The following is an 11,079-nucleotide window of genomic DNA, read 5'->3' on the forward strand; positions in this document are numbered from 1 at the left end:
CCTCATTAATGTTTACCAGGGCCAGGGATATAGCTCAGTAGCACAAGCTCATTAATGTTTACCATTTTATATTACATGCCAGTCAAAAATTTTAATTTAAATAAAAATAATTTTATAGCATTAATATATTAATAGGGCTTTAGGTAAATTTTTAATAAAAAGAAAAACATAAATCCTTTCAGCCATCCCCTTACTGAATCCTTGGAGAAAAGATGTTTTAAGTGACTTATGTCTGCCCATCTAGTATTAATATTTTACTCATATAAAGAAAATCCATATTTATTCCACTGGTTTCTGTGTCTATCTCTGTATCCATATCCATAATGTGTCTGTATTCATGTGTACATATTTCCCTTTCTTTGACATTGTACAAATTATCCCCTTAAGAATTTTTATATGTTTTAAAATCTGGTGTTACACAATTTAGAAAAGTACATAGAATCTTCTGGGAAAATGGTACAGCAGTAAGCAAAATCAGTTCAGACTTTCTAAGATTTGTAATCCAGACACTGGAAAATAACAACTTGGGGAAGAAGAGAAAAAAAAGGAATGTGGATTCCTGGAAAACAGAAAAGATCTGATAATGCGTATAAGGCAAAAATGATGAACAAACCCTGCAGGGATGAACAGCTAAGAAAAAGGGAAAAAATGAGGAAATCAGCAACAGCAACAAAAAAAGATACAAGGAGTGAGTCAGTATCTCTCAGTGATAACTCTCAATGTGAATGGTCTCATTTCCCTTACTGAAAGAGACAGTATGGTAAAATGGATCAAGAGACAAAAGTCAACAATATGTGGTATACAAGAATACATTTAATTCAAAAATAAACCCATAGGTTAGAAATCAAAGGATGTAAAACAGTACTCCATGCAAATAGAATCTAGAACAAAGCAGAAGTAGATATCATAATTTCAAAGTAGATTTCAAGCCAAGACTGACCCATAAGAGACAATGAAGGGCAATATGTATCGGTCAAGGAAGCAATTAAATAGGAAGAGATAGCAATTATAAACATAAACTTAACAAATGCCCATACAAACAACTTCATAAAACAAACATTAATGGACCCAAAAATTCAGACAAACACCAATATAATTGGGTTGGGGGGACTATGATACCCCTGTCACAGATGGACAGATCCACTAGCCAAAAAAAGTCAACAAAGAAATATCACAGTTGAACTAAACCTTCAAACAAATGAAATTCACAGATATCTACAGTGTTGCACCCAAAACAACAGAATACACATTTTTCTCACTAGCATATAGGATTTTATCCAAAATAGACCACATACTGGACCATATAGCATGCTTACATAAATGCAAAATGAATGAAATTGTCCTGTGCATATGTCAGATCATAGTGAAATGAAACTAGAAATCAATGGGTAAAGATTCCGCAGAAACTATGCAAATATATTGAAATTGAACAATACCATCTTGAATAATCAGTGAGTCACAGACTAAATTAAAGAAAAAATTAGTTCCTACAATTAAATGATAATGCCAGAACCTATGGGACACAATGAAAGTGGTCTCAAGAGTAAAGTTTATAGAGGTAAATTCCCACAAGAGAAAAAAAGAGTGAGCTCAAATAGTAATCCAAAAATGGACCTCAAGGTCCTAGAAAAACAAAAACAATGTAATCCCAAAGGGATTAGACAAAGGAAATTGTAATGATCACAGCAAAAATTATTGAAATGGAGATTTAAAAATAACCAAAGAGTTCGTTACTTGAAAGATAAAACAAAACAAACTCTTTGTCAATCTTACCAAAATAAGGAAAGAAAATCTCCAAATCCATGCAATTATAAATGAAAGAGGTGAACACACAACAGATACTACTTAAATCCAGAAGATCATTGGTAAATACTATGAGAAAGGGTACCATAATAAAATGGAAAATTCAAAAGAAATGGAATTATTCTGAGATGCAGATGAATTAACAGAGGTAAGTCAAGAAGATATGAAAATCTTGAGTAAACCAATATGAGTCAATGAAATTGAACAAGTAATAAAATGTCCACTGAGAAAGCCCAGACCCCAACAGAATCAGTGCTGAACATTCCATAAGAACTTTAGAGAAGATCTAATGTCAATAATTCTCAAACTCTTTAATGAAATTGAAAGGGAAGTAGGACTTGCAAAGTCACTCCTGGATATAAGAGTTACCCTGATTTCAAAATCGGTAAACAGCCCAAACAAAAAAGAGAACTACAAGCTAATGTTCTTCATAAATATAGATGCAAAAATCCTCAGTAAGATACTGGCAAACAGAAGGTAGCAAATCATCAAAAAGATTGTACACCATGACTCAGTAGAATTCATTCTGGGAATACAGAGATAGTTCAACATAAAACCAATAAATATTATACACCACATTAACAGAAGCAAGGACAAAAACCACATGATCATCTCAATAGATACAGAAAAAGCATTTGACAAAATTCAACATATGTTCATAATAAAAACCTTAGGTATAAAAGATTTGTAACTCAATCTGATGAAAGTCATCTATGACATGACAATGGCCAACAACATAATAAATGGAGAGAAGTTAAAAGGTTTCTCTCTAAAATCAGGAACAAGACAAAGATATTTCCTATCATCACTCCTGTTCAATATAGTTGTCAAAACCTGAGCCTGAGCAATTAGAAAAGAGAAAGAAAAAAAGTTATATGACTAGGAAAGGAATAATTTAAGTTATCATCTGCAGATGACATGAACCTCTACATAGACGACCTTAAAAACTCCCCCAAAGACTCCTAGAATTAATAACCAGCTCCAGTAGTGTAGCAGGATATAAAATCAACATTCAAAACTCAATAGTGTTCATGTACACCAATAACAAGCTCACTGAAAGAGAGATTAGGGAAACAAAACCTTTCCCAATAGCATAAAGAAAAATGAAATACTTAAAAATTAACCTAACCAAGGAAGTGAAAGACCTCTACAATTAAAATTGTAGTACTCTAAAATAAGAGACCAAAGAATATAACAGACAATGGAGCAGGAGGGGGAGGAAAAACCAATACAGTCAAAATGGCTGTGTTTCCAAAACTGTTACACAGTTTTAAAACAATCCCAATCAAAGTACCAATAGCATTCCTCACAGAACTAGATAAAGCAATTATAGAATTCATATGGAACCAGAAGGAAACTAGATTAGCAAAAGCAATTCTTGACAACAAGGGCAAGGCACAGAACATCAGAATCCCAGACTTCAAGTTATGCTACAAAGCTACAGTGACAAAACAGCATGTATTGGCAAAAAAAAAAAAAAAAGACTTCTTACTTCATTTGTGACAAAAGAACCAAGTCCTTTCTCTGGTGAATATAGCCTCTTTTATATATGGTGCTAATAAAACTAGTTATCAACATGCCAAAGACTGATTGAATCTAGACTTATATTTCTTGCTATGTACTAAGCTAAAATCAAAACTGATCTCAGAGCTAAATATTAAGACAGAAACAGTTAATCTGCCAGAAGACAAAATAGGTAACAACCTTGAAGGCATAAGTGTAGGAAAAGACTTTCTGAACACTACCCAGTTGTACAAAAAATGGCATCCAAAAATAACATCAATAAATGAACTCACATCAAATTAAAAAGCTTATGCACAGCAAAGGAAACCACCAAGAAGGTGAAGATACAGTCTACAAAATGGGAAAAAAATTGCCAGCTACTTCTGAAAAGACTAATACCTAGAACATATAAATAACTCAAAAATAGATTCTCCTAAAATTAAAGACAGAATAAAAGATGGGCATCTGAAAGAAGACATTTCTCAGATGAACAAATGCAAACATCTGATAAATAAATGAGAAAAGGTTTAACATCACTGGCCATTTGAGAAATGTAAATTAAAACAACATAGAGCTTCCATCTCACTCCCAAAGCATGGTTATCATCAAGAAATCAACCAGGGACAGAGAACATAGCTCAGAGGCACGGCACCTACCTGGTCACGAAGTCATGAGATTGATTCCTGGTACCAAAAAAAAAAAAAAAAAAGTCAACCAATAACTAAAGTTGTAGAGGCTGCAGGGAAAAACAAACCCGCCTTAGTTTTTGGTGGGATTGAAAACTGGTACAGTCACTATGGAAAACAGTACTGATATTCCTCAAAAAAAATCAAGACTAGAAATTCCATTTGACTCAGCTGTTATCTATTTATCTTCACGAAAAGTTGAAAGCATCCTATCACAGTGATGTACGCAAACCCAAGCTTATAGCTGCACAATTCATAATAGCTAAGTCTTAGAAGCGGCCTACATATTCATCAATAGATGAATAGAAAAACAAACTGTAAACCTATACAAGTGGAGTACTATTTCATAAAGGATTAATTTAAGTCATTTTTAGAAAATGGATGCACCTTGAGACCATGTTAAGTCAAGTAAATCAGACACACAAGCTTAAGTACCTCACGGACTCTCATATGAGATATTCAAATATATAAATAAAGTGCAAAAAAGACAGACAATAGGAAAAAGAGAAAAAAAAGTTATTGTAATCCATTACAGACAATGTAACTAAAAGTGTACCTTGATTTAGTATAATTATCTTACATGTTTTAAATGTTTTTGGCCTGTTTGTCTGTTAATCTGTATATACGATAATTAACTTCATAAAAATTTATGCTAATTTAATTAGCATGTTTTGAATGACCAGTGATGTTGAACATTTTTTCATGTACTGACTTGCCATTTGTATTTATTTACCTGAGAAATGTGTACTCATCTCACTTGACCACTTTTGGATTGGGTCTTTGAATTTGGGGGACCTGATTATTTTCAATTTGTTATATGTTCTAGATAGAAGTCCTTTGAGAGACAATTGGCTAAAATTTTTTCCCACTCTGTGGGTTTCCTTTTCACTCTGTTGGTGATTTCCATTGATGTGCAAACATTTTTTAATAAGATAAGATCCCAGTTGTTGATTCTTTGAAGTATTTCATGTGCAGTTTGGTTTTTGTTCTTGAACTCTCAGTCTACCCCTATGTCTCAAGATTTCTCTCTCCTTTCTCTTCCAATAGATTTAGAGTTTCTGTTTTAATATTTAGATGTTTGATCCATTTTTACTTTAGTAAAATGCATGGTGATAGACATGGATCTAGTTTTAGTTATCAGCATGTAGAAAGCCAGTTTCTCCAGCACCATTTGTTAAAGCGGCTATCTTTCCTCCAGTGAACATGTTTCACCCCTTTTTCAAAGACACAGTGACTCAGTGTGTTTGTAGTTCTCTCTGCATCTTCTAGTCTATTCCACTGACCTTAGGTGTGTTCTTAAGGGGTGCTATAATTCCCTCAGCAATAGGTTGAATTGAATAGGTGGGACTTAAAGGAAGAAACAGCACTTTGAAACTGGGAAGAAGATCAACAATAAAAGGATTTGCTGGAGGATAATTAACGATAAACAAAAGTTTGAAAGGTACGCCATTCTCCAAAGAGGACTTTTACTTTCTTTCAGTATAGCACCTCAGGAAGAGAAACTGAGTAATCCATGACTTTTTCTTGCTCCAGCAGCACACAGTGTGTGCGAAACTCCTGACCCTGCCTGGCCCACAGGTGCATGGAACTACTTTCAGGTGTCCACTTCCAAAATACAGAGGTTTCATTCATTCTGAAGATTTACTCTGGAAAGTGATGTTCCTCCACATTCAGCATTACAGTTTGTGAAGTCTTTCAGCTGCCTTCACATCAGTCCTGCGAGACTCACCTCTCACTTCCACGTTACATGATCAGTGACAATTCTTGAATGGCTTAAGCCACCCGCAGCTAGAAGTAAATTCACTGGTTCTTTCTGTGTCTGTTCAAATCTGCTTTTGAACCTCTGTAGTGAGGTTTTCATTTTAGTTGGTGTACTGCTCAGCTTCAGCATTTGTTTGGCTCTATTTTTAAATTTCTGTCTTTATTGATATTATCATTTTGTTCATACATTTTCCCTTTATCAACTTTAGTTCTCCATCCATGCTTCTCCTTTAGGGATTTGATACATAAAGACAGTGGTTTGAAGATTTTGCATGGTATATCTTATTCTGGGGCTTCCTCAAATGTAGTTTATGTTAAGTAATTTTGTTCCTATAAATAGGACAAGCCATATGCACTTTTGCTGTGCTCAGAATTGGGCACTTGACTATTAACACACAGAAATGTGGAAGTCTCATTCTGCTTCTCTTATTGGGGGTTCCATTTCTCCTGATTGTTATAGTACACTTGTGTAGTAACTTTCCCAACTCTTTCTGTAAGCACTATGGTCCTAGACTTTGTGGCCACTGTACTAGGATTCTCTCAACTTTTGTTGAGATCATGTTTGGACAGTCACGACTTAAAGAACAGGAGTTAAATTCAAAGATAATAATAATGACCACACACCCAAAGAAAGGAAAATGAAAAGAAAACATAAACACTTCTCCTGATCACTGCAGAGTGAGTCTGCACTACCCCTTCTTCAACACTCAGCCAGGCTTTTGCTGAGTGAAGAGTTAGCACCTGGGAAGGCTAATGATTTGGGGCGTTTTCTAGCATGAGCTTGTCATAGTCATGCATGTGGCTTTCTGACTTCCTCCCCACACCAACGTGATGTTGAATGTAGTAACTTCCCAAAGACACTTACTGTTAATTTCTCAGTTATTTTCAGATCTGTCATTTGTTCTAAAGAGGGCTGTGATTGCAGCCTCAAGGGGCAGCTGGTCAGCCCTGTTCTCTTGAGTACACAGTTTCCAGTGAACAGAGAAACTGTATAAAATCCTTAACTCCACCCTCACTCTGTAGCAGCAACACAAAGCTTTTACTTTTTGCCTATTTTTGTCTGAAGTTCCATGCTGATAGAATTAGGCCTTGAGAGACATAGTCAATGAAGAGATGAAACCCACTTGTTCACACTCTTGTTGTGGTAAGTAGTTTTCATGAATAAAATCTTTCTGGTGTATGTGCCTTTGGTTAATCTCTAAAAATAGTGTAATGGCTTGAAAACTTTGGAGTCGTTGCTTTTGAAAACACTCTTTCTGTATATTCTGTTTTCACTGGAATCCTCCAATGCATGTATATAGAAAAATGTTTGACACCATCTCAGCAATACCCCATTGTGGTCCCATGCTTGCCTCTTTTGAGGATCACATAATCTTCTTTGCTGACAAATATTTTATATCATTTTCTACTACCATCTTCCATGACTAGAAATAGACATCCTTTGCAATTTTTTCTTCTTCAGTAATTATTAGTTCTTCAGAGATTTAGCTTCTAAAATACTCTTGCTTGCTGAAGTTATATGCAGTGTATTATTTTCATCTCACTGTGCATACTTATGCCACTCTATGAACTACTTTGCTTGTGCAAACTAATTATTAATTCTGGGTTACCACTCCCTGTTATCCCCAATAAGTGAGAAACACTATTATTCAATGCAAGTGGCATCTCCACCTGAATTCTCCCACTGAAGAACCCTACTGCTCTCCACACAAAGTTATATTCATGCTCTTACCATCCTCTGATTCTGTAGAGAAAATTTGATATCATCCTTAATCCTTTTTCTCCATGTAGCCATATAGTTGATCATTATGTTTTACTTTTTTTTTTTTAACAAATATTTGGCATTACATAGCAATTTTCTGTGTTTATTTTCTTTTTCTTTATCCACAGTACTTCAGGTCTTTATAATCAAGGTCATTTCTTTGTAAATAATTTACCTTTATTCACATTGATATTATCAAACCTTCTTATTATTGCTTGTGTAGAGATTTTGAAATATGGATATCAATTTTGTTGCCCTTCCAGATACCCAATAACATACTTGTGGATAGAATGCATGAATGACTGAGCTAGTAGCTGAATCAACAGCTTATGCTATTTCCTAGAGGCTTAGAGACAGAAAGAAGTATAAACAGGTGCTCTCTCACTCAAAATTTGTTTAATTTAGTATTCTCTAATAAATATAAGCATTTATATTTTTCTAATTTCATTCAGAATCCACACTGAATTTTTCTTTTGTACCAGAAATCAAACTCGGGACCTTGCACTTGCCAGGTAGGCGCTTGTACTGCTCAGCTATATTCCTGGCCACAATGAATTTTTGATAATCTATAGTTTTTGGTAATATTAAGTGAATGCTATGTATTTTTTATTATTCCACATACAATATTTAAAATTGTACTTAATGACATTTATTGCAACTTAGAAGTATTTTTACTTTATTTATCAAAGTTGACTGTCTCTGAGAAAAATCTAATTGCAAATGTTGTATAATCGTACGTTAAATAAAGGCACTGTTCATGATAACTGTTTGCATTAGTCAAGAAATCATGAAAAATGTTACTCAGAAAAGGAATTTTTTAGTTAGAGCCAAATAATGGAACATTTCTTCTTGCCCTAAATGATTGTTTTCTACTTACCAGATTTGACATTTCCATCATCAATACTGCCCCCTGGTGAACCAAGCTGGAACTCACAATCAGGAGGCCTGTGGTCCGGAAAGCATTGGCAGTTACCAAAATTATTACATATCTGAAATAGAAAAATATGCAATCACTTTAAATTGTTTTAGAGCTTCTATCTCATATTACTATCAGAATCTCACTGAATAACTATTTTTCATAGGACTTGTATGGTTATATAATAAGAAAAATGGGTTAGAATAACTACGAAAATTTTGACAAAATAATCAACTGGCCAAATCACTACTTACATGAAAGTATATTTTTAGTCTCAGTATGTTGACTATTCCTAATAAATACTTTGACTTCTTCAACCATCTTGTAAAAGTGAGAGTCAACAAAGTTATAAAGGAGTGGGTTTCAATTTTTTCACAATTACTACTTGTTTTGGAAACACTTGTCACTATCTGGAAATTTGTATTTATGTACTTTAATTTCTATGCATATGATTGTGACAAAAAAGCCATCAACTGACACAGATACTTTAATATTTTTAATTCTACACTTTTTTAATATTTCACATTATCGTTCAATATTTTGTGTTTAATTTTTAAGTGAATGTTTGTTCTTATACAAGATAAAAGTGATCAAAAAGAAAATATTAAAAATGGCCAACAAAATAAAAATCTATGGGGCTGGGGATTTAGCTCAGTGGCAAAGCACCTGCCTGGCAAGCGCAAGGTCATGAGTTCGGTTCCTGGTACCGGAGAAAAACCAAAAAAAAAATAAATAAATAAAAATAAATAAATAAAATAAAAAATAAAAAAAAATAAAAATCTATGGTAAATTTGCATTGCTAGAACTTTGCATTTGAAAGTGTTTTCATATTGGCTCTTCTGTATTTTATTTTATTTTATTTTATTAGTATTGATTTCCATTTTAAAATTAAATGAGTGCATGTTTTGTAAAATCAAGACAATGAAAAATGTATGAAACTAAAAGAGTACTTAGCCACTAGTTAAATTCCACTGTCACTGCTGAGAATGTATGTGTTTCATTCATATACATAATATTTATATTATATAATTTCCATACACATTTATAAACACACTAATTGAAGCTTTCATTCTAAAATCAGGAATAAGACAAGGATGTCCACTATCACTACTCCTATACAATATAGTTCTGGAAATATTACCCAGAGCAATTAAACAAGAAAGAGAAATAAAAAGAATAAGGATATGAAAGAAAGAAGCTAAATTATCATTATTCAAAGATGACATAATACTCTACATAGATGTTATGGTTTGCATCTGGGTGTCCCCCCCAAAGCCTCATGTGGTCATGGGGCAGGCTTTTAGAGTTTGATTGATTATGGGTGTGAGAGCTACACCCGCCCTGGGATGGATAGTTTGCATATGTAAGGGAGAGGAAGAGGCTGCTTGCCGCCACCATTCATTCCTCCCTTGTGTGCTTGCTGCTTTTGCTGTATTCTGCTGCCATGAGCTGTAGCCCTCTGCCATGTGCCACTCTGCCTTGTAACCTGCCAAGTATGGACTGAAAGCTCCACATACTGTAAGCGAAATAAACCTTTCCTTCCTTAATTTCGAGCATCAGGTATTTTGTCCCAGCAACAAGAGAAAAGTAACCAAAACAATAGACAACCCCCAAAACTCCACCAAAAGACTTCTAGATTTAATAAACAAACTCAGTAGTATAGCTGGATACAAATTCAACACTTAAAAATCAATAGCATTCCTGTACACAAACAACAAACTCCCTAGGAGAGAAACTAGGGAAACCATACCTTTCATAACAGCATTCTCCCAAAATGAAATACTTAGGAATCAATATAACAAAGGATGTAAAAGATCTATATATTGAAAATTACAATTCTCTCTAAAAAGGGAGATTGAAGAGGATATCAGAAAATGGAAAGATAACCCTTGCTCATGGTAGCAAGGACCAATATAGTGAAAATGATCCTACTTGCAAAAGTGTTATGCAGATTAATGAAATCCCAATCAAAATACCATTAGTATACTATACAGAACTAGAGAAAGTATTCATAAAATTCATTTGGAACTAAAAGAGACCTATAATAGCAAAGACAATCCTGGGCAACAAAGACAAGGCAGGCAGAATTGCAATTCCTGACTCAAAACTCTGCTACAAAGGTACTGATTGTGATAAAAATTGTGATAAAGGTTGTGATAAAATCAGCATGGTATTAGCAAAAAAAAACAGACCTAAAAATCAATGGAACAGATTAGAAGATGCAGACAACCACAAACACACTGTCACCTTATTTTTGACAAAGGGGCCAAACATGTTCACTGGAAGAAAGATAGCCTCTTTAATAAATGGTGCTGGAAAAAAAATGAGAATTCTTTTCTCTTTGGAGTGGGTAAATCCATCACCTCCTTCCCTTTTGTGATTGGAGCATTGGCACTTCTGGTTTTCAAAACCTTGGGCTCAGACTGAATTACACTGATGGACTTCATTTTCTTTAGCTTGAAAACAGTAGAATCTGAGACTCCTTGGCTTTCATAATCTCAAAAGAAATTCCCACTTTATCATCGTGGTCCTATTCTCCTAGATAACCTTGACTCATATATCCACTACATGTGCTCCACTTTCACAAACTTTAAAATTCTGTCCTGAATTTTAAATTCTCTTTCCACTTTGTGTTTTCAGTTGTCTTG

The 11,079-nt window shown here is 34.2% G+C and overlaps 1 protein-coding gene and 1 long non-coding RNA gene across 11 annotated transcripts in view; one reads left to right on the forward strand and one right to left on the reverse strand.

The window, feature by feature from the left end:
• The window catches only part of Adam18 (ADAM metallopeptidase domain 18), a 94,801-nt gene that overhangs the window by 4,956 nt on the left and 78,766 nt on the right, over positions 1-11,079 (reverse strand). For all 10 annotated transcript variants that reach the window (XM_013507738.1, XM_013507740.1, XM_013507737.1 and 7 more), the window contains one exon: positions 8,393-8,504. In XM_013507738.1, coding sequence (XP_013363192.1) covers positions 8,393-8,504 — 112 coding nt within the window. The remainder of the gene's footprint in view (positions 1-8,392; positions 8,505-11,079) is intronic.
• Positions 6,674-8,480, forward strand: LOC106147264. The gene is made up of 3 exons (XR_001232065.1): positions 6,674-6,897; positions 7,968-8,027; positions 8,396-8,480. It is a non-coding gene; the product is annotated as an uncharacterized LOC106147264 (long non-coding RNA).

This window comes from Chinchilla lanigera, unplaced genomic scaffold, assembly GCF_000276665.1.
Source record: "Chinchilla lanigera isolate Chin_1 unplaced genomic scaffold, ChiLan1.0 scaffold00135, whole genome shotgun sequence".
NCBI classification, from domain to species: domain Eukaryota; kingdom Metazoa; phylum Chordata; class Mammalia; order Rodentia; family Chinchillidae; genus Chinchilla; species Chinchilla lanigera.